This window comes from Podarcis tiliguerta (genome assembly GCF_965153285.1).
Source record: "Podarcis tiliguerta genome assembly, chromosome: 5".
NCBI lineage: Eukaryota > Metazoa > Chordata > Lepidosauria > Squamata > Lacertidae > Podarcis > Podarcis tiliguerta.
Window position 1 is genome coordinate 83,811,420 of NC_139538.1, and position 23,057 is coordinate 83,834,476.

A 23,057-nucleotide genomic window follows, 5' to 3' on the forward strand; every position below is an offset into this window, starting at 1 on the left:
CCAAATAATGCCTACCACCCCACACCTGACATCAGGTGTACTGCAGGTAGAGATGTAGCTGCAGACAGCAGGACCGGACCTCCCCCAAGCACACCAGCTGATTCACAAGCAGTTCAATTCTGTTTGGTTTGGATGTTTTGGAAGGGAAACTAACCGGTACTACCAAACCTTGTAGAAAGTAGGATTGAACCCTGTGTGCATCAGTTGAGTGGGACAGCCCAGCTGTCAATCCCCTGACTTGTCAAAGTGGGGGAGATTTTATTTTATTTTATTAAGAATCATATTTCAGAGTCAAGAGCTGAGTGATCTACACTGCAATTCGATATATGTTTAGTCAGAAGTAAGTTCCGCGGACTTACTAATAGGTAAGTCAGGCAAACCTAAATTGCCAGCCCAGGAGCTTTAGCCACCTTAGATGGAGGATTTTTCTCTTTTGAATAATGCACAGCCATGAGGCCAATGCTGAGCAAGGCACGGCATGCCCAGCTGTTCTCTGCTATTTGATAGTCCTAGCAGTGGGTGAGCAATGTCTTGCATCATGGCTTATTTTCATAGGCAGAGTCAGAAGGGTCCTAGGGAGCCCAGATTATTTCCTATGGAGCATTTCTGAGGGTGCTATAACTAAAGTATTCTGTGTTGTGGGGCAATCCCAAGGCAGGTGGTGCTATGACTTTTTAAAAATTATTTTTGGTTGCTACAGTGAGGGCGGGACGCAGGTGGCGCTGCGGGTTAAACCACAAAGCCTAGGACTTGCCAATCAGAAGGTTGGCGGTTCGAATTCCCGTGACGGGGTGAGCTCCTGTTGCTCGGTCCCTGCTCCTGCCAACCTAGCAGTTCGAAAGCACAACAAAGTGCAAGTAGATAAATAGGTACCACTCTGGCAGGAAGGTAAACGGCGTTTCCGTGCACTGCTCTGGTTCGCCAGAAGCAGCTTAGTCGTGCTGGTCACATGACCCGGAAGGTGTACGCCGTCTCCCTCGGCTAATAAAGCGAGATGAGCGCCGCAACCCCAGAGTCGGCCACGAATGGACCTAATGGTCAGGGGTCCCTTTACCTTTACCTTTACAATGAGGGCAACTCCTAATGTGACACACTTCCTCCTCCTAAACAATTAGCATTTGCATGTAGGAACAAGAATCTGAAATCAGTTCCTTTTTTTCTTTAAAAAACTGTGTACACACACATTTTCACACACACCTTTATTTCCCTATGTGTAGAAATCTGAGGAAGCCTTAGCCAACCTAGCCTTCCTAGGCTGTCTGTAAAGAACACACTGTTTTCGCTGTATTGTTCACACAGTACATTTGTTACTGTGGCTGATACTTCATGCACTCAATTATATGTAGCACTCAGGCCTAGATGAGACAGTTTATTTATGATTTTTTTTTCCTTTAGTGACAGTCTGAATCATGAGAACTATATACAGTGGGAGGGTTGTTTCCCTCATTGAAACATGAAGTACACTCTGAGTATTTGCTTTTCTTTCATGTTTGTGGCATTAAATCGAATTGGGGGATGAAGGTTTTAGGGTCATATCTGCAGGGGTTGGACTAGATGACCTTTGGGGGTCTCTTCCAACTCTACAATTCTATGGTTCTATGATATTTGGGCAGGGGGAGCTAATCGTGATGTTCATTTTGCTCAAGGGAGCTTAGTTTGGTCAGAATCAAGTATAAACCTCCAGAGATAACGAAAAATACAATACTTTTGTTAAATGGGCCACCACAACCACTAGAGGGCCATGAAAATGGGCTTATTAGACTCCTCTACCTATGTACAGTGGTGCCTCGCAAGACGAAAAGAATCCGTTCCGCGAGTCTCTTCGTCTAGCGGTTTTTTCGTCTTGCGAAGCAAGCCCATTAGCGGATTAGCGCTATTAGCGGTTTAGCGGCTATTAGCGGCTATTAAAGGCTTAAGGGATTAGCGGATTAGCTGCTAAAAGGCTATTAGCAGCTTAGTGCCTTAGAAAAAGGGGGTGGGGAGCGGAAAAACCCCCCCCAGGAATCGCAAGACATTTTCGTCTTGCAAAGCAAGCCCATAGAGAAATTCGTCCTGCGAAGCACCTCCAAAACGGAAAACCCTTTCGTCTAGCGGGTTTTCCGTCTTGCGAGGCATTCGCCTTGCGGGGCACCACTGTACTATCTGGAACCAAAGTGGCACATTGGTTGTCAGGTATGATTCCCCACCCCCAGCTCTCCCCCCCCACTAGCATATCAAGCAACCCCACCCAGCCTTGTGGACAGCAGGATCTAGAAACAATCTAGATTAAAAGCAACATGCTGAGGATGAGCATGAATAATTCTGGATTGGGAAAAACTCAATTTTTGTTCTACAGACTAGTCAGTGTATACATAGTCTGTGTTTTGTATCCAGAGACCTATGGTACTTGTAGCCAGAGGAGACACTAAAGGAGCTTTATTGAAAAACAGTCTATAAATCAGCTATTGGCCTGCCCTCCTTCTGCATCTATCTTTTTCTCTCATCATTCTGCTTAATTCTTCTACAGTTCCTTCTTCCCAAGCATGAAACTTTGGAGTCCTATTTCATTCCTCTCTTTCTTTTTTAAAAAATATTGTATATAAGTTACTGCCATTTTTGACTTTTTAAATATTGCTAACATTCTCTTTTTGTTCCCTCTTTTTGAATACTACTTAATGGTTTAGTTGCTGGCTTGCCTACATTTCATCTTTGTTTAACCCTTTATTCATTGACTACTTTTTTCTTTCCTGGATTCAATTTAATCTACAATACTACTTTTTGCTTTTAAATCCCTTCACTCTTCCCCATCTTTCTCTTTTGCCCTACACCCTTCTGCCAATATGTTCCTCTTTGCTAAACCTTGAGTACTTCCTCTGTTTGACATCACTCCACTTTGCTGTCCCTTGTCTCTAAAAATCCAGACCTCCTGACATTCAGCCATCTCTCCCCCTTGAAACAGGGCTTAGACCAGGGATCAGCAAACTTTTTCAGCAGGGGGCCGGTCCACTGTCACTCAGACCTTTTTTGGGGGGGCAGACTATATGGGGTGGGGGATGAACAAATTCCTATGCCCCACAAATAACCCAGAGATGCATTTTAAATAAAAGGACACATTCTACTCATATAAAAACACGCTGATTCCCGGACCGTCCGCGGACTGGATTTGGAAGGCGATTGGGTCAGATCTAGTCCCGGGCCTTAGTTTGCCTATGCATGGCTTAGACCACATTCCCAAAGAATCTCACTCTTCCTTTATTCTGCCTTCTGTGCCCCTTCCCCTCTCCTTATAGCGGTAACTTTTTTGATCTGTTCTTTTTCATATACACACTGAATAGCCGGGGTGGCTAACCATTTTCAGGTGAGGGCCACATGGTAAATTGAGTGTGACCAAAGCAAAAATGTAGGTATGGCTGAAGTAGAAAATTAAAGCCCTTTTAATAACTTCCCCAGAATTCTCATTGCATATTTATTTTATTTCTTTGTTGTTTATTTAACTCCCTGCTTCCGTCCAAATCCTTCCCTTCATTTAATTGTCCCCTCCCCAAAAAAACCCCATTTATCTCTATCTTTTCTTTCCATCAACAAACTCTTCACTTTATAAAACCCCAAATCATTTTATCTTCTTTCCATCCAAAGTGAATCCACCCCCTTCCTTAACCCCCCTCTCCAGTTAATTCTATTTGTACAACGTGCAGTAACTAGATTCAGGCATAATGATAAACAAGTAATAATAAGCAGTCTGTTTACAGGGTTGCCAGCTTTTGATTTCAAAAATCCTGGGACCTGGCTGAGGCCAGGGTTGGGTCCAAGCAGTAGAGCTTAGATGATTTGCTGGGTCCAAGAGAATAACAATAGCTTCCTACTTATTTTTTTATAACATAAAGGGTAAAGGTAAAGGTACCCCTGCCCATACGGGCCAGTCTTGACAGACTCTAGGGTTGTGCGCCCATCTCACTCAAGAGGCCGGGGGCCAGCGCTGTCCGGAGACACTTCCGGGTCACGTGGCCAGCGTGCCATCGCTGCTCTGGCGAGCCAGAGCCGCACAGGAAACGCCGTTTACCTTCCCGCTAGAAAGCGGTCCCTATTTATCTACTTGCACCCGGGAGTGCTTTCGAACTGCTAGGTTGGCAGGCGCTGGAACCGAACAACGGGAGCGCACCCCGCCGCGGGGATTCGAACCACCAACCTTTCGATCGGCAAGCCCTAGGCGCTGAGGCTTTTACCCACAGCGCCACCCGTGTCCCTTTTTATAACATAGTTTATGTTTATTTTCATCTTTAAACTGTTTAAATGGTTGCATCAAGATAGATCATTGTCTACATTAGACATGCAACAATTACATAAAAACAAAACAACAAAAAACACTCAAATAAACATTTCTGAATATATGAACAAAGTTGCATTGAAGTTTATATACCAAAATCATTACAATTATTACAGATATGAAACAATGTGTAGTAATGTTTATTGGTTAGATTGGTGACCATTAGTAAAAGTATTTTGTATCAATAACGATTTGAATTTATGGGGGGGGGGAGGAAAAATAAAATAAAATATGTATTTCCTACACTCAACTGTGCTATAAACTCTGGGTACTGTTCCACCATATACCTCATTATTTGTGTAATCAATAAAGTCACACCGGACTGCATTCTTCTGCAGTTTTTAGCATGGCATCGAGGAACTGAGCAGGGAAAGTGGGTGTGAGGGCAGTCTCGACTGCTGCTGTAGCTACTTCCTCTTTCATCTGATCTTTCTTCTGCTGCCATGCCTTCCTGAGCTCTGCGGAACTTGTGGAGGGCAGCTATGGTGAAGCTGCACACACAGTACAGCAGGGGTCAGCAAACTTTTCCGCCAGGGGGCCGGTCCACTGCCCCTCAGACCTTGTGGGGGGACGGATTGTCTTTTTTAAAAAAGAAAATGAACAAATTCCTATGCCCCACAAATAACCCAGAGATGCATTTTAAATTAAAGCACACATTCTACTCATGTAAAAACACGCTGATTCCCGGAACGTTTGTGGGCTGGATTTAGAAGGCGATTTGGGCCGGATCCGGCCCCCGGGCCTTAGTTTGCCTAACCATGCAGTACAGCATGTCTCACGTGTCACAGAGTGTGAAATGGTGTTCTCTGGTTCATCTCCCATTTACTTAGAAGACATCTGAAGGCAGCCCTGTTTAGGGAAGTTTTTAATGTTTGAAATTTAGTGTTCTGTTGGGAGCTACCAGAGTGGCTGGGGAAACCCAGCCAGATCATAGAATCATAGAATCATAGAGTTGGAAGAGACCACAAGGGCCATCAAGTCCAACCCCCTGCCAAGCAGGAAACACCATCAGAGCACTCCTCACATATGGTTGTCAAGCCTCTGCTTAAAGACCTCCAAAGAAGGAGATTCCACCACACTCCTTGGCAGCAAATTCCACTGTCGAACAGCTCTTACTGTCAGGAAGTTCTTCCTAATGTTTAGGTGGAATCTTCTTTCTTGTAGTTTGGATTCATTGCTCCGTGTCCGCTTCTCTGGAGCAGCAGAAAACAACCTTTCTCCCTCCTCTATGTGACATCCTTTTATATATTTGAACATGGCTATCATATCACCCCTTAACCTCCTCTTCTCCAGGCTAAACATGCCCAGCTCCCTTAGCCGTTCCTCATAAGGCATCGTTTCCAGGCCTTTGACCATTTTGGTTGCCCTCCTCTGGACACGTTCCAGTTTGTCAGTGTCCTTCTTGAACTGTGGGCAGGGTATAAATAATAAAATTAGTAGTAGTAGTAGTAGTACAGTGGTACCTCGGGTTAAGTACTTAATTTGTTCCGGATGTCCATTCTTAACCTGAAACTGTTCTTAACCTGAAGCACCACTTTAGCTAATGGGGCCTCCTGCTGCCACCGCGCTGCCAGAGCAAGATTTCTGTTCTCATCCTGAAGCAAAGTTCTTAACCGGAAGCACTATTTCTGGGTTAGCAGTGTCTGTAACCTGAAGCGTATGTAACCTGAAGCGTATGTAACCTGAGGTACCACTGTAGTAGTAGTATACTTGGTGCCTCTGGACTAGAAATGGGCAAATCTGTTGATTTCGGTTTCTCATATTTCCCCTCTTAAGTTCGGTTCGCCACATCCATTTGAACCGCTGCTTATTTGAAGGAGCGTGTTCAAGCTGGCTTTTCCCTGAGAAGCTACGTCCTGAATCAGTTGGGGGCACGGGAGGCCTTGCCCTTGCTGGATGGCACACCTGGGCCTTTTATGGGCAGGACATAAAGTGTGCCCCAGAACACATCTGCTGTTTTTGAACAGGCTGGGGGATGCTTTGGGGTCCAAAGGGCCTTCGTGGTAGCTTCTTCTTGTTGTTTTTAAACACACACTCACTCTACCTTGCACATATAAAGGACATGCAGCTGCTCTTATTCTCTAACCTCTTATATTTGGCTCTCTGTGTTCACTGTGACAACTGCCGTGGAAAAATTGTTTTGCCTGCCAAAGTTCACTCAACTTTGGCTATATTGAGAATGTGTTCTTGCTATACTGCATCAGTTACTCTTTATGGATCATATGTAAGGATATGAACAGGGTCAAAATGAATAGGGCATGATCTAGCCAACCTTAAGCACGTTTAAATCCAATAGATTTTGATTGAAATGATGTAAGCGCATGTGATTAACTCTGCAGCTGAAATGCATGAGACAACCAAGTTCTTAGCTTTGCTGGATCATGCGCATAGTGTTTTGTAGGAGTTAAAAATTCAGCAAAGCACAGGACATCATCTGTTCTGTAAAACATTTCAATCTTTTTCACTTCAAATTCAAATATCTCACCAATAGAAATCTACTGACTGGGTTAAAACCTGATAACACTCATCATATTCTACAGGCTCAATATGTTTTTCACTCCTGTGTCTACATACACTGATTCACACACTGCTATATTTTCTTCATGAAAACATACAGATCACTCTCTTTCAGCCTTTATCAGAGAACCTTTGCCTTTATCAAATACCTGTTGATCTGCTATTGCAGTGAATTTCCATTGGTATGGACAGACTTTCACAATTCGCCCTGTACTATAAATAGTCCAGCCTTTGGAGTTGTTTGCTTTGAGGTTGTACTGCAATGTTGCTTAATCTCTGGCTGATGTAAAAAGTGGTTCATATGACTATGTCATTCTGTAAAGGTTATTTGTTCTTTATTTCCAATGGGGAGTGAGATTGAGCTGCAGAGAACTTAGTTACATGGTTAAATAAACTGCTGCTTGCATGGACCTCCCATTCTCAGGAATTGGCACGGTCTAGATCTTATACTAGGACAAGGGGTTTCTATGAACTCCAGTAACATGCTGGAAAGAGATATTAGGCAGTCCAAAACCATCCCACAGTGCTGCTCCACTTGCTTTCATATAAAACCGGAAGGAAAATGAGGCCATGATGTGCTCCTGATTCACACTGCAGTAATTTCAGGTGTTCTTTATAAAATCAAAGCTGCTTGTTTTGAGTAGCTGTGTTAAATGGAGGCCCTGATGTATATGACAGCATGTGTCAGTTTGACAGTAGTCAGAAATACATAAGAAGAATTTGGTGCTTTTGGGAGGCAGTGTATGTCCAGCCAATATCACACAGTAATGCATGCAGACATTTTTGTGACAAACAGTGCAGTAGACACCCTTCCACCTTCTCCCCCTGCGAAGTTCATGATGGGAAATAGTGGAGGAACTACCTGGTCCAGAGAGAGGAAAGCACCTATTACACCCTTTCCTTATCCTGATCTCACAATGGATCCTTGCATTGTTCTGGCAGTACATTGTAGCAGGAAGAGCTGGGGCTATATATATATATTACCTTTGCTGATAAATTTCACTCTTATAATTCTCCCATCAGGAGGGTTCTTCCTTGGTGATTCCACGTTACTTTGCCAATTCAAATTTATCCCTCCTAAAAAATCTCATATTCAGCTACAGCTGTTAGAACAGGGAGCATGTTGATAATTGTGTAACATCTGGAAAGTGAGGCACCTCTAAGGGCTCACCCATGCTTACTTTTTTGCCACTTTTCTAGGCACAGATCCGGGCTTTCCACGTCCAGGTCCAAGCAGGTGTGTGTGTGGTTTATCTTTCTTCTTCCCCTGGCATGCTTTCCCTGGGGAAAGCCATGTTTTACCACTGATCAGAGCAAGTTGCAACTGGGTTTTCCATGGATTGTCATTTGCTCCAATTCAGCAGCAGATTGTGGGTTTTCCTGAGGCAGACTGGGACATTCTTCTTAGCAGTTTAGGAATAGCCTGGGATCCCACATTCCGTTGTGGCCACCTCCTGATGTTTTAAAACAAAGGAAACATAACTCCAAGATGGGAAACAATCCTCTTTTAACTCCAGTAGGTCAGTTGCCCAGGGTCCAACTAGGATATGAAGGCAGTCATGTTTGTTTGTTTGTTTTATTCACATGTCTGCTCCATTTATGACTAATTATTTAGACATGGTTTCAGGCCAGAGTCAGTCTTGGTTGCTCTGAGGGGATGTTACCTATTGTGAGAGGGGCAAGCAGACTGTGACCTTGCTTCTCCTGCTTGATCTCCCCATGGCTTTCTGTACCATTGACCATGGCATCCTTCTGATCTGTAGAATGGGCATTGGGAAAACTGACTTCAGTTTTCTGTTCCTACCTGGATGGAATTGCATTCTACAGAAAAGAGCAGGTTCGCAGCTTGCGGATGCTGCTGAATTCAGCAGTGTCAGTGGAGGCTCAGGTGGCCTCAGTGGCTCGGAGTGCCTTTTTCCAGCTCTGGCTAGTTTGCCAGCTACAATTTAGGTCCAAGGTACCCCAGGGATCACCTGAACCCATATATTCCAGCTCAGTCACTGAGATCAGCATCTCTGGTTGTTCCCCGAGTTGATGAGGCTCATTTGGAAACAACAAGAAACCAAATCTTTAGTGATCAGCCCAGTCCTTTGCCAAAAGAGATTCAACAGGGTTCAGCCGTTTCAACTTTTGAACGCCTACTGAAAACTTTTCTGTTCTGCCGGGCCTATGCAGGCATCCTTCCGCAATGGTCAATTGATGCCTGTTTTATACTTTTAAATGGTGATGAATGGCCCATCTCCATTTGGAGAAATCTACACCGATGTTGGGACGCGGGTGGAGCTGTGGGTAAAACCTCAGCGCCTAGGACTTGCCGATCACATGGTCGGCGGTTTGAATCCCTGCAGCGGGGTGAGCTCCCATCGTTCGGTCTCAGCTCCTGCCCACCTAGCAGTTCGAAAGCACCCCCGGGTGCAAGTAGATAAATAGGTACCACTCTAGCGGGAAGGTAAACGGCGTTCCGTGTGCTGCTCTGGTGCCGGTTCGCCAGAGCAGCTTCGTCACGCTGGCCACGTGACCCAGAAGTGTCTGCGGACAGCGCTGGCTCCCGGCCTCTAGAGTGAGATGAGCGCACAACCCTAGAGTCTGTCAAGACTGGCCCGTACGGGCAGGGGTACCTTTACCTTTACTATTACACCAATGTTATCCTTTGTAAATGACCATATCAGAAAAATGCCATTTGTGAAACATGCCTCAGTATCAGGAAAGATGACAGTGTTTTTGGATTTAGTGCCTTCATGCTCAGTGACTCAAAGAGTCCCCTCTCCTGAGCGCAAGTGTGGAAACATTTGTGGCAAGGGACATGTCCTATTTTAAACCCCATCTATGGGAGGAGGATGGGAAGTGGAGCAAGTGTTTGACAGTTGACAATGTCCATCACACTGTTTAGTGATGATGCCTGGGGGGTAAAAATAGAGAGAGTTACCTCATGGCTTTCAGCAGCAATGTCGAGGAGACAAAAGAGAGGCTTTAAAAGGCTAGTGGAGCTGCAGGCAAAGGGCCTGGGCTCTTTTAAGGTTTTGGTTCTGCTCCAGAAGGGAGCTGTTCTGCTTCTCCCTCTGTTTATGGAGAGCTGTGAGTTAAGGGTGTGTGACATGCCCTTCTCTCCGGGACTAGATGTTGCTTTCAAGAGCTTGGACCAACCATATGCAGGTACCAGTTTATTTTGCATGCCAAACTTTTGCAAGCCTCCTCACAGGCAGAGGCTCCACTTGGCATAAGGGGCTTTGCTTTCAGATGGTTTGTGGAAGGAAGCTGTAGATGAAAGGTAGCTGAATTTTTGGACTGTAGGAAGTGGAATGAGGAGAACCAGCTGGAAGGGGCTTTAAACCTCCTGTCAGTTGTGCAGTGACTAGTTGCCTGATGCGATCACTAAATTATAATGGCCGTAAAGAAGGTAAAACAGTGCCGATGAAAAGAATTGGTGGTTGATTCAGGACAAGGAAAAGGAAGCATGCCTTCAAAAAAGATGCACAGTGATTTTATGGAATTTGCTCCCACAAAATATAGGGGTGACCCCTTGGGGAGGCTTGCTCTGGAGGGTGACTAGAGAGGGTGACTCATGGGGGAGAGAGAACTCATTGGCTATTAGTAATGATGGCTACTGGGGATCTCCACATGCAGAGGTGAGGAGGGCAGACAATGCTGCCTTCATCCCTGAGCTTCTTGGAAACAGCTACCTTTGGAAAAAGGATGCTGAATTAGATGTATCCTTGGTCTGATCTTACATGATTATTAAACGCAGAAGATTTCAGGTTTATTGGAATTTCAGCTACTGTTTCCATTGTACTTTGTACATTCCGTGATTTTTTATGAGGTGTATAGAGCCCTGTCGGTATCTTCAGCACCTTCTGTTCCCACAGATTTGTCTGTCACTCGTCTTGACCTTCAGTGTGCCCAACAGTGGAATGGATAACATTCCAGAACAGCCTGTATCTCAGTGGTTGTGCCTCTAGAATGGATGGAGCAGCAAAGGCAGGAGAAGGAGGGGAAAAATGAGAGGAGGCTGAAGCAGGAAGTGCTGCCTTTTCTCTTAGGGCATTTTAAACATGACATGAAAAATGTGTTTGAGACTCCTTCCTATTTATTTTTTTAATGTCTCCTATGAATACTGTTCATGCATGATGAGGGAGAGACAAGAAACGGAATGTACACTCTGACTACACTGGAGTTAATTTTCATTAAGAATCGTTTTACAGTCAATTTAAGTCTCGCACGTGAAAATGTTTCACTATGGTTATCTTTGGACCATTGATTAAACGTCAAGAAAAATCCATCGGGAAAATATTTTCCCCCGTTTTTATTTTAAACGTTTTCCATCAAGTTAGCCCCTCAGATTCCAGAAACTCTTCAGCAGAGAAATGGAGATGGATGACAGCCTTGACTGCAATTGACAAGGCATCATTTTCTCCTTTAAGGTGATGAAATGTGTTTGGAATCGTGTATCCGCTCGTGGCTCCCATCATGTGCTCTCTCCTTGCAGCACGCCCTTGGCTTGTTGTCTACTGACCTCTCTCCCCCCCGCCCCACTCATCCCCACTAAAATTCTCTCTGTTACAAACACACATACTATGCTTCTCTGTGCTGGAGTAGAGCACACTTGTGCTCGAGCAGCACATGCAACAAAACGAGGTGGCAGAAAAATACCGTTTCAGATATCTGCAAATGGAAGATCATATTTTTACATGCTGCTTTACATATTTATTATTTATTTATTTATTTATTTATTTATTTTCTGCTTGATTGTAGGGGGGGGAAAGACTCAAAGTGGTTTGCATTCTAATAGAAAACTAGCGCAGCGCAGGAAGGGGGCAACTCGAGCAAGAATTGTAGAGTCGAAAGGGACCTCTCACTTTGGTCTGCCAGGGGAGGAGGTGTTTCCTCTTCCTGGAAGCTGTTTGTGGGGGATCATCTCAAAAGTCGCCCACCTGGAGCCTGACATGGTACACCCTACTCAACTCTGCATGTGTAGACCCAGCCTCAGTCCTATGAAACCTGTCTTGGGCTACCACAGGCAGTGGGAAACTGTTACCTTGATTTTTGTCCAAACTGGAAGAGCCAATGTCAGAAGTTTTTTATTTCCCCCTATCCAGCCAGCTCTGATATCCCCACATTACCTGAATGCCTGGCACAGTACTGGTAATAGTTAGCGGGAGGGGCAAGAACATTCCTAATGTTGATAGGTAACTCTTAAGAATATAAGAAGAGGTTGCTGAATTAGGCCAGTGGGCCATCTAGGTCTGCATCCTGCTCTCACAGTGGCCAGCTAGATGCCTGTGAGAAGTCCGGCTTCTTCTCAGATCGTATAAATCTTTCGCCTTTTACTAAAGAAGTCTGCAAGCAGGTCCTGAGTGTAAGGGCACTTTCCCCTCCTGCAGTTTCCAGCAACTGTTGATAACCTTCTCCACAAATTTGTCTAATCCTCTTCTAAAGCCATCCAAGTTGGTAGACACCACTGCCTCCCGTGGGAGAGAGTTCCATAGTTTACTACGCACAGTGTGAATAAGTACTGTATTTTACACATATGAACATTAGGCAGGCTTGGCTTTCCAGCCAGATTCCCCGCAGTATCCTGACTGTGCCTCTCTTTTTGTCACTGTTCCTTGCAGAGCTTCATCGCAGCGAGAGTATGCAGGAAAAGAATGTGAAAGAAGCCAAAACCAAATGCCGAACCATAGCATCCCTGCTGACAGATGCACCCAACCCCCATTCCAAGGGTGTCCTGATGTTCAAAAAGCGCCGCCAGAGGGCAAAGAAGTACACCTTGGTCAGCTTCGGAAGCGTTGATGAAGACCGCTGCTATGACGAAGAGGACGGTGTCTTCCCAACCAGCGAATCCGAGTTTGACGAGGAAGGCTTCTCTGATGCCCGGAGCCTAACAAACCACTCGGACTGGGACAATACTTACCTTGACATTGAGAAGCCCAAAGGGCCTCCTGCCCACGAGCAGGACCAGGCTCAACAAGGCCTCAGTGGGGTATCAGGCAGGGGGGCGCAGTTGTTTGAGCAGCAAAGGCAGAAGGCTGGTGAACATACTGTGGAGAGAGTCCCTACTCATGAGCCAGAAGAACAGCCCCCACCTCCACCTGTCCTTCAAGCGCCTAACGTGTTACACAATGAAGCCCCCACTCCACAGAAGGCAGAAAGGGCCCCTCTGAGTGTCCACTTAGAAGCTGTACAGGTCTCTAGCCAGCTGCCGTCACCCAGCCCTGCTCAGCTCCAGTCTCCATCAGGCATCTTCGGAGGAGGAGGCGTGGGCTCCCTGAACTCGCCAAGTGCCACCAGCATCTTCAACAGATCCGCCCGACCTTTCACTCCCGGTTTTCCCGGGCAACGTCCTATGACTTCCTCTGTCGTGTTCAGACCATCTGCGCCAAGGAAAAGCAGTGAGAGTTTTGGTGGACAGAGAACAGCGGCGCCTCCTTTCTCCCCTGTCACTCCAGGGACCACTCAGCTTCCTGCCACTCCCATGGCAGTGGCCCAGGCTAGTGGCCCAGCAAGTGCCTCTGTGTCTCTGTATATCCCAACCCCTCCATCGTTGGTGCAACTCTCAGGGGCTGGAAATTCTGCGGAGGCCAAGCCACCTTCTAACACAGCCCGAACCTCCACAGCTTCCATATACCTATCGGCACCTTCTAAGCCAGCTGCAGAGGCTGTCGCTGCTACACCCCCACCATTGCTGCCTTCTCAAGGCCAAGAAACGGCTTCTTCAACTTTGTACATCAGCCCAGTCCAACAGCAGCCCCTCTCCCAGCCCTTCACTGCTGTAGTGCCAGCCATCTCACGGCCTGCTTCTGAGCCCTTTGCCTCCAGGGAACAGAGAGTTGCAGTTCCGGCTCCCAGAACAGGTATCTTGCAGGAAGCTCGCCGGCGGAGCAGCAAGAAGCCCATGTTCAAGACTGCGGAGGAGAAGAAGAAGAATTCCCCCAACCCTGAGTTGCTGTCTCTAGTGCAGAACCTGGACGAAAAGCCCAAAGGAGACCACCACGGAGCAGGCTTTGAGTCTGGGCCCGAGGAGGACTTCCTCAGCCTGGGGGCCGAAGCCTGCAACTTCATGCAAGCCTCAGGCCGGAAATTCAAGACCCCGCCCCCAGTAGCTCCTAAGCCCCAGCAGTCAAAGGCCTCTGGCGGACTGGTGAACGGCTCCTCCTCTGCCAACGACATAGCCCATTTGAAGGGGAAAGGGGCAGAGCTCTTTGCCAAGCGACAGAGCCGCATGGACAAGTTTGTCGTGGAGTCTGCTCTCACACCGGCCCCCAAGGCCAGAACCCCATCCCCGACCCCTTCCCTGCCTTCCTCCTGGAAGTACTCCCCCAACATCCGCGCCCCACCCCCCATCGGTTACAACCCACTGCTCTCTCCGTTTTATCCCCTGGCAGCCAGCAGGTCGCAGGCTAGCAAGGCAGAGAGCAAAGTGAAAAAGGGGCCCAGCCAGAAATCGGGGATCAAGGCCATCGACTTCATGCGGCACCAGCCGTACCAGCTGAAGTCCGCCATGTTCTGCTTCGGGGATGTGCCAGGCTCTGACGTCCAGGCCTCCTCCGCAAGCCAGGCAGCCCAGCAGTCCAGCCTGTCTTTCACCCCGGCCAAGCAAGTGCCCGTGAAAACAGCCCGGACCTATGAGATCCGCCGCTTCTCCACGCCTGCTCCAGCGCCGGCTTCCAGCAGCCTGGCCCCTACAGTGCTGGCCCCCCGCTCTGCCACCACGTTGGATGAGCCTGTGTGGAGGACAGAAATGACCTCCATCTCTGCCCCCGCTTCCCCAGGGCCCTTCCAGGTGGCTCCCCCACAGTATCTAAGCTCCCCTGACCTCAGCCAGCCAGGCAGGGGGCCTTCCCCAAGCCGACCCTCCTCATCCTCCAGTTTCCAGGTAGCGAGACCCAGGTTCTCAGCTGCGCAAACTGGGATGCAGGCACACACCTGGAGACCAGGGTCTGGTCACCAGTGAAAGAGAAATAACGCTTCCCCATCCCCATCAGTGGGCTTCTTCACACGTTGTGGTTTTTTAGGTGTACACCTAAGGGTTGGGGGGGGCGTACATCTTCAGATTTAAAGTGTAAATGCAGCAGTTTATCCTAAAAGTGCACCCACCAGAGAGCTATGATTGGCTGCAGCTCAGTGCTGAGTTCCCACTTTGTGGCAAACCCAGGTTTGCTGCCGTGTAGTAATGTGTTGAGATGGCCCACACGCGCAAGGCAGGCGTTTGAACAGAATAGTTACCTTTAGCTCCTCCCCTCCCTTTTCTGTTTCAGTTGAGTTCCTGTAAATTAGGACAATGAAGCCAAATGGGGAGGCAAGCAGCCTCCATTCCCGAATCACTGAACTATCCACTTTTTGGACTTGCGACGTTTCCAAGGGATTTAACTGTGTGTGGCCGGAGCAGGAGAAAAGTAGCAACGATAGAAGGGTTTGCCATTCACGTAGCGGCAAGATTCATAACCGCCCTAGGAAAAGCAGCGCTGTGCATCTGTAAGCAAGTGCATTTTAATCTCTGAGAACAGCTCCTCGCCTCATCATCCGGAAGCCCCATGTAGTGTGAGCGTGGTGGTAAGGTGGAAAAGAAGCAGTCGCAGAGGCATGGATGGACCCTCCTAATTGTCTCTCAACATTTGCCTGCTAAAGCCCACAAATTCAAAGTTTTCATCACTCTCTTCCAAACAGGATTGTCTTGGAAGCTTGTTGTGAGTTCCTTGGGGAGGCAGCCAGTGATGTATTACAAGTTTCCGCTCATGCTAGGTGTAAGATACCCAGGCTTTGCCCTGCCTTAACAGAGAGCAATGCCAAAGTTTTCCAAGGAAATGCAAATTGTTGTTATTATTTCTTAAATTTGTATACGGCCATTCATCTGAAGATCCCAAGGTGGTTCACAACAGAAAATCGCTTTCTCTTTTGCATTTACAGGAAAGGCTTGGCAGGCATTTTCTCAGTATCCCTGTGTTATATCTCTGTCTCCACATTAGCATTATGAAGCAAATATGGCGACTGCCAGGCATGGCATTTGCCTTGTAACATGCCATTCTCTCTTGAAATGCCCCAAGACTGTGCCCCAGAATCATCTGCTTCTTCAACAGATATGTCAGATAGAAAGTTTGAAAGCAACTGGTTGACACAGATGTGTGTGCCATTTGCTACGTAATTAAATGAGACAGGAGACACAAATTCCTCAAAGTTTCCTGGTCCTCCTCTGAACAGCTGAACGAGAGGCTGTGCAGTACTGCAGGGGCTGAAAAGCATCATGAGACGAGAATTCGAGGTGGAAGAGGCACAGAGGCAGTCAAAGGACTACTTCTTTATGGCAGTAGTGGGGTGAAGGTGTGTGAAAATGCAGGGAAGATCTTCTCTCCATCTCTCTCTGCTTAGTAGCCAATTTGCGTTGGTCAGAAACCGGACAATGTTGTGTGTCGAAGCACCAGAGAAGGAGAACCCTTTCAGAAAAATGAAAGGAAGACCAAGTGTGGAATTTTGGAGTGCAAGGTTTGACATTAATCTCTTGCTAGAATAGGACACTGTAAGTGGGAGGGAGGAATATGTGAGCAAGTGTGGGAGTGGTTTTCAGAGTCCACAGGACAGAGCTTTAAGGCGTTCCTGTATCTCAGATGCTTGGTCCAATGTCTGACAAGCTAGCAACTGGAAATGCAAGTCCAGGGCCCGTTTTTGTAGACTCTCCCAGGTCAATGAAAGCTAGCAGGGGGGAAAGGGATGGCTAGGAGTTGTATATCTACCAGTACTCAAAGCCAGGAAGGGATAGAACAGGCAGCTTGCTGGAAGAACTGCCCTGGATGTGCTTGGGATGTTTTTTGCATCCTCAGAAGCAGGTGGTGGCCATACTAAAACCAAGAAAGGGGGGGGGGGAGATGGCATTAATCAATGTAATATCTTTAATTTCTGTCAGCATAACTTGAAGCTTCTGAGTTCGGCCTCTTTACCCATTTGCATGAGAAAATAACTATGTAAGGTATGAAGCAAACCCAGTCCCTGTCCCCCAAATATTTAATATGATGGTAGGGAGATCCGTTTTAACAAAATGCTGTACAGTGTATATCTGATTCCCACACAAACTTGACCTTGCCTGGCTTATCTTGGCCACTGTCCAGGCCAGTTCACAATGTATTATTTGTATGGAGGCCCAGGTAAAACACCAAAGTACAAGGGATAGGCCACTGTTTACCCGCAGAAACAGGGGCCTAATTAATTGTTTGTACTCTTGGGGCATTCAGTCTCTACTCAGAGAGAAGTGAGGGCAGGGTTTTTCCCCCAGCTCCCTGAAACTCCATTCTGGCACCTCTCAGGTGGGTGCCATGCTCATTATAAGAGAGCAGGGGAGGTGAGTTCCAGCACCTCTTTTTCTAGAAAAACAGCACTGAGCGAGGGTGGCCACGACCTTCTGTGGTGCATCATTGCTGCACAGTTTAGAGCCATTCGTGAGTTTGGGGGTGAAGTTCTGAAGTGGGGAGACTCCCCATGTGATTTAGAGCCCTATGCGTTTGCACATGAGGAGACTGAGCAGCTGAATAAGGCTTGTAGCATGGAGAAAAGCATATGTTTTGGCCAGTTACCATGAGGCTCAAAAAGCAGCTGAGATGCCAATTCCTTACTCCCTGCTGGTTAGAGTAGATACACACGCAAAAATACATATATACTGTATATATGAGAATGCTCCTGATCCTGTGAGTCAGGTGATCCCAAAGAGCCAATCCCCTGTCACTGCCTGTTATTGTAACAGTTTGGTGCACTCTTATCTTATTGTAGATGGAGTCTAGATATTGTTGGACTACAAACTCCCACCATTCCCACCACCTTAGCCAACTGTAAGAGATGATGGGTGTAGGAGGCCAACAACATCTTGAGACGCAATGTTGAAGAACACAGGCCTGAACTCAGCTGTCTGTTGCAGGAAGTTATCCTTTCAGCAGGCGATGGTGGTTGAGGTGGGGCTCCAAGTGCAAGAGGGTAGATTCAAGGAAGAGTCGATATGAAATACTGGTTAACATTGTCTGAAGAATACTAAGTCTGAAGAATGCAAACCTGTCATTCAAGAGGGAGACAGATGGAGCACAAGGGTGGTTTGTAATGTGCGGTTTCCACATCCAGATATGTACTTAGGCCCAAGGTCAAATAAGTTTGGGAGGCCTCAGCCTCCGTGTAGTCCTGCTGACCTTATGCAGCCAAGTTTGAGTGTTGAGACCTAGCAAAATCTGGCCTGGGGGAGGTAGGGTTGATCACTGGGACCTACTTCTCGAAGTTGCTGTGCCATGAAATGCAGGTTGCCAGTTTCCGCCTCTTCTGAGCCTCCTGTGTGTTTTACAGCTGTTTGACTGTCTGCGAGAAGCACTGTAGTGATGGTAGCAGAACCTCCCTGGCCTGGCATGGCTTGCTCTGTAGCAAGCGAGGGTGAAAAAGTTCTCTTGGTGCCCTTTCACTAAGAGCCCTCCTGGAAAGGCTTAGTACAGGCAGGAAGTACGGATCAGGGTAGTGGTAGGCTTACCTTTGAAAACGGGTGCTGGGCACCATGAGAATGTAGAAGATAGGCTCTTCCCATTCCTTCTTCCTGACACAGGTTTTCATAGTTTAAGAAGAGGTGTGAAATGGTGGAGGGAGGCAGCCTCTTTGCAAGAAGCCTGAGAAGAGAGCGCACTAGAGGAAGGGATCCAGTGTCTCTGTTCTGCATGACAGCCCCTGTCGAGCCAGTCTATGCTCTAGAAAGGTTCCAAGTCCAATCTTACAGCTTAGGAGGTGAAACAGGAGCTAGAATTCAGAACAGCTTAGGAAGCAATACCGGGAGCTAGAATACAGAACAAGAGTTGGGAGCAAGGCATTTCGAGGAGCTCTTGATGAGGCTTCTGTCATTTTCACGGTCACACACAACCCAGCTGGAAACCACATCAGTGAAATTTTCACGTTACCCTTTGTCAGACACCTTGTCATTGTTTGCTGTTTAGACCGGCAGCTCTCTTGCTTCTCCGGGAGGGTGTTCAACTTTCACATCCAAGAAACGAACCTGCCAGCAACATCCTGAAATACGCAGGGCTGTACATCCCAAGCAGTAAGAAAACTTTGTTCTGTTCTTTTGGAAATATTTTTATTTCATTTTATTTTTTAAGTTAAAAGTCACTTTACAACTGCTTGTGCTGAGGAATAAATTTCTGATACGCACTTTAACCGTTGCCTTCATTTGCCTCTTTCATTTTCAGTTTCTTTCACAGTGTGATCCCCAAACATCTTCACACTTGAACCAATGCTGTTACATTCAGTCAAAGTGACTCTGCATTGCACTAAGCTGCCGATCTAAGATAATGAGAGAAGGCGGCATTTAAGTAGCATTGATGCTGCTCATGTAATAAGCTGCTTTATCAGGCATAGGGAACCGCTGGTCAGGGATGATGAGCATTTTAGTCCACCAATGACAGGACAGCCACAGTTTCAGTATATCCATGAGATGCAAAATCTTCAAAGCACGTGAATGAAACATGGCGTATCCTGAGATGGGGAGGGAGCTCTAATGACGGACTTCAACCTCTCACCTGTTGGATTCTGAGAAATATATTGCTCCCCCTTCTCTCACACATAATGTACACATCTTGACTGCCTTATATTTCCCACACTCCTGCAATCCATCTCTTTCTCCTGGTACATATCCTGTTAGTGGGAAACAGATTCAGTGGGAAACAAATACACAGAAAACACTGGAGAATCAGAACCAAACCTGAAACTCCCTAACAGCCAAGAAAAAATATCAGGATTCCATACTCCACATCCTTGCTCTCCTCTGTGAAAGTTGTGGGATTCTCCAGCACCATTTTCCGCTCCCCCCCCCTTGAAAAAGTGGCTCTCTGTTCCTCTCAGCCCATTAAGACGCTTCTATCTTCTTCCCTCACAATCAGAGGAAATGATGGATGCCTCTCAAATCCTCAAATCTCCCCCTGGAGAGTTCTCAGTGGTCTATGCCCTTTTGAGGCTGCCCTTTGCAGTTTCAGCGTGAGTTTTAAGGCAGGGAATAAGGAAAAGCTCTTACAGTCACCTCCATTGTGCTCCTTTCTGCAAGTTGTTTACAATATAGCAGATTTTTAAAAACCAGCGCAAATATGTGCCTTTTCTGCTATCATGTATTAGGTCCACTGTGCATCTTGCAAATGTCTTCACTGAAAGGTCAAATCCACACTCTACATGGCTTTCCCCAAAGAATCTTGGGAATTGTAGTCCCCCCCCCCCCGCACAAAGCTATAATTCCCAGCACCCCCAACAAACTACAGTCCCCATGATTCTTTGGGAGAAATCATGTGCTTTGAATGTATGGTGTGGATGTGACCAGATTCTAATTCCTTCCTCCTTTACAAAGAGGATATAAGGCAGGCACACATGCACACATGGCCACTAGATGGCGGTCTTGTGTTTCCATAGCCTAGCAGGGTTCTGCATTCACCTGCTGTAGTGATAAGTTGGGAGGATTTAAAATCTTATGGCAGACTTACAAATCTTCTCCACTTAATCTTTTGCCCTTTGGACTTCACAGAGAATCACATCTGGCAATTACTCTGTGCCACATATTTGCAGGGTTGCAAACCGATCGCACGTTCTTGGCTCTGCAAACGGATGGCTTGCAAAAAATCTATTTTGCTCCACCTGCGCTGTTAGGATCACAAGCCGCGTAACAATTCTTCCACTTCGCTCAGTAGGCAGCTGTGGTCTAATGATGCTAACCTTTTGTTGCTTGTGCAGGTTACAACTAGTAAGGGCTTGCTGTTTGCTGCTGCCTTAGGCTCTCTGCAAGGGTGAGATGCGTCACACACCACTGAACTACAAGAAAAACAAAGGTCTGCGGAAAACAGAAATATAACAACTCAGCATGGAAGCAGCATGTATGAGGTCTCATTTAGAGGTATGATTTTGTATTTAGTGGTAGGAAAATATGGTCACATGATCAACACCATATATTTAAAGCACATGGCTTCCCTCAAAGAATCGTGGGAACTAGTTTGCTCCCCACAGAGCCACAAATTACTGCACCCTTCACAGACTTCAGTTCAGGATTATTTGGGGGGGGGGGGAGTCATGTGCTTTACATGTTGTGCATGTGGCCACATAGCTGGGTTTGTAAAAGCCTAGACGTCATTGCATTCCCTACGTCAGATGCAACAAAATCATCAGTGATTTAAAACCAAATACACAGAATAGAAATACAACAGAGCATAATTTTCTAAACCAGTTCATCCAACAACAGAATGAAAGGGTGACGCTAACCCTAGCCCACAATATTCAATCTATAATACTAACTAACTACTACAACTACTAATAATAATTTATTATTTATACCTCACCCATCTGGCTGGGTTTCCCCAGCCATTCTGGGTGGCTTTCAACAAAACACTAAAATACAATAACCTATTAAACATTAAAAGCTTTCCTAAACAGGGCTGCCTTCAGATGTCTTCTAAAAGTTTGGTAATTATGTTTCGCTTTGACATCTGGTGGGTGGGTGTTCCACAGGGCAGGTGCCACTACCGAGAAGGCCCTCTGCCTGGTTCCCTGTAACTTGGTTTCTCGCAGCAAGGGAACCGCCAGAAGGCCCTTGGTGCTGGATCTCAGTGTCCGGGCAGAATGATGGGGGTGGAGATACTCCTTCAGGTATACTGAAACAAAGAAGATGAACAGAAAGAAAAAATGGGGGGTGTCAATTACTTGGGTTAAAATATGAATAAAGGTAAAAGGTAAAGGACCCCTGGACAGTTAAGTCCAGTCAAAGGCGACTGGGGTTGCGGCGCTCATCACCCTTTCAGGCCGAGGGAGCTGGCATTTGTCCACAGACAGCTTTCTGGGTCATGTGGCCAGGATGACTTAACCGCTTCTGGCACACGGAACACCGTGACGAAAGCCAAAAGGCATGGAAACGCTGCTTACCTTTTAGAATATGAATATGAGAAGACAGGTGTAATCACAAAGAGGAAGAGGAGGATTTGTTGTGTGCTTTTGAAGCAAAGCACATGAACCAAAGTTCCGCATCCTGTTTTAAAGACAAAAATCAAAAGTACTTCTCATAAGTACTTCATAAGAGAGCACCTTCCGAAAATGGGATGAAAGGGAACCAGCACTCCAAGCAGAGAACCAGCTCCAGAAAAGAGAGCATCTGCCTGACCACTCTAAAGTTATCTTGCCCTTCTCACAATGTTCCAGTTTCTGCTTCAGTTTTCCATTGTGCTAAAGTTTAGCACCTGGCTGCAAACAGCAGAAGAGCTATTAGGACTCTGTTGTGAAATTTAAGGACTCGTTGAGACAGCTTACAATGATTGGATTGGGATAAATGACATACACTACAAAACATGCATTTAAACCAGAAGCATTGGGTATTCAGGCAATTCTACTACAAGGATGCTGGTGGCGCTGTGGTCTAAACCACCGAGCCTAAGGCTTGCCGATCAGAAGGTCGGCGGTTCGAATCCCCACGACGGGGTGAGCTCCCGTTGCTTGGTCCCTGCTCCTGCCAACCTAGCAGTTCGAAAGCATGTCAAAGTGGGAAGGTAAACGGTGTTTCCGTGCACTGCTCTGGTTTGCCAGAAGCGGCTTAGTCACATTGGCCACATGACCCGGAAGCTGTACGCCGGCTCCCTTGGCCAATAAAGCGAGATGAGCGCCGCAACCCCAGAGTCGTCAGTGACTGGACCTAACGGTCAGGGGTCCCTTTACCTTTACCTTACTACAGGGTAACAAAGGCCTACTAAGTGACCTCAAGCCTCCTTTCAGCTTAATCTACCTCACAGGGTTGTTGTGAATTAAATGTGGAGTGGGGATCATATACAGTACATTGGGGCCCTTGGAGGAAAGCCTGAATATAAAGATAGCAAATGAAATAAAGTTCACCTTGTAGTCACATTTCTTCTGGCTGTGTTCATAGCTTTAACAGCAAGAAGACCCAAACACCTGACCAGGTCCCTGAAGAAAATTGCGTTAATTTTCATGCCAATACACTGCTTACTTGAGTTTGTTGGCTGCTGTGATAGAATCTCCTTTTTAAACACGTTGAGCCTGTAGCCTTACGAGCTGACCACATGACAACTGGCAACAGCAATGAAATGGACAAGATGCACCAGCAACCGCAGCTTGTTATCCGTGACCTTAATTCAATCTTGCAAGAATGTAAGATGACACAAATGTCTAGGGCTGGGAGTGTCGATAGCTATATGTGTGTACACATGGGGCAGAGCCAAGAATTTTGCCTGCTATACCTTTCAGTAGAGCTGCACAT

At 46.6% G+C, this 23,057-nt stretch overlaps 1 protein-coding gene across 2 annotated transcripts in view; it reads left to right on the top strand.

Annotated features, from left to right (window-relative positions):
- Positions 1-18,979, top strand: part of SYNPO2L (synaptopodin 2 like) — a 42,984-nt gene extending 24,005 nt beyond the window's left edge. For both annotated transcript variants that reach the window (XM_083440338.1, XM_083440339.1), the window contains one exon: positions 12,430-18,979. In XM_083440338.1, coding sequence (XP_083296464.1) covers positions 12,430-14,768 — 2,339 coding nt within the window. In that variant the 3' untranslated portion in view covers positions 14,769-18,979. The remainder of the gene's footprint in view (positions 1-12,429) is intronic.
- The last annotated feature ends 4,078 nt before the right edge of the window (positions 18,980-23,057 follow it).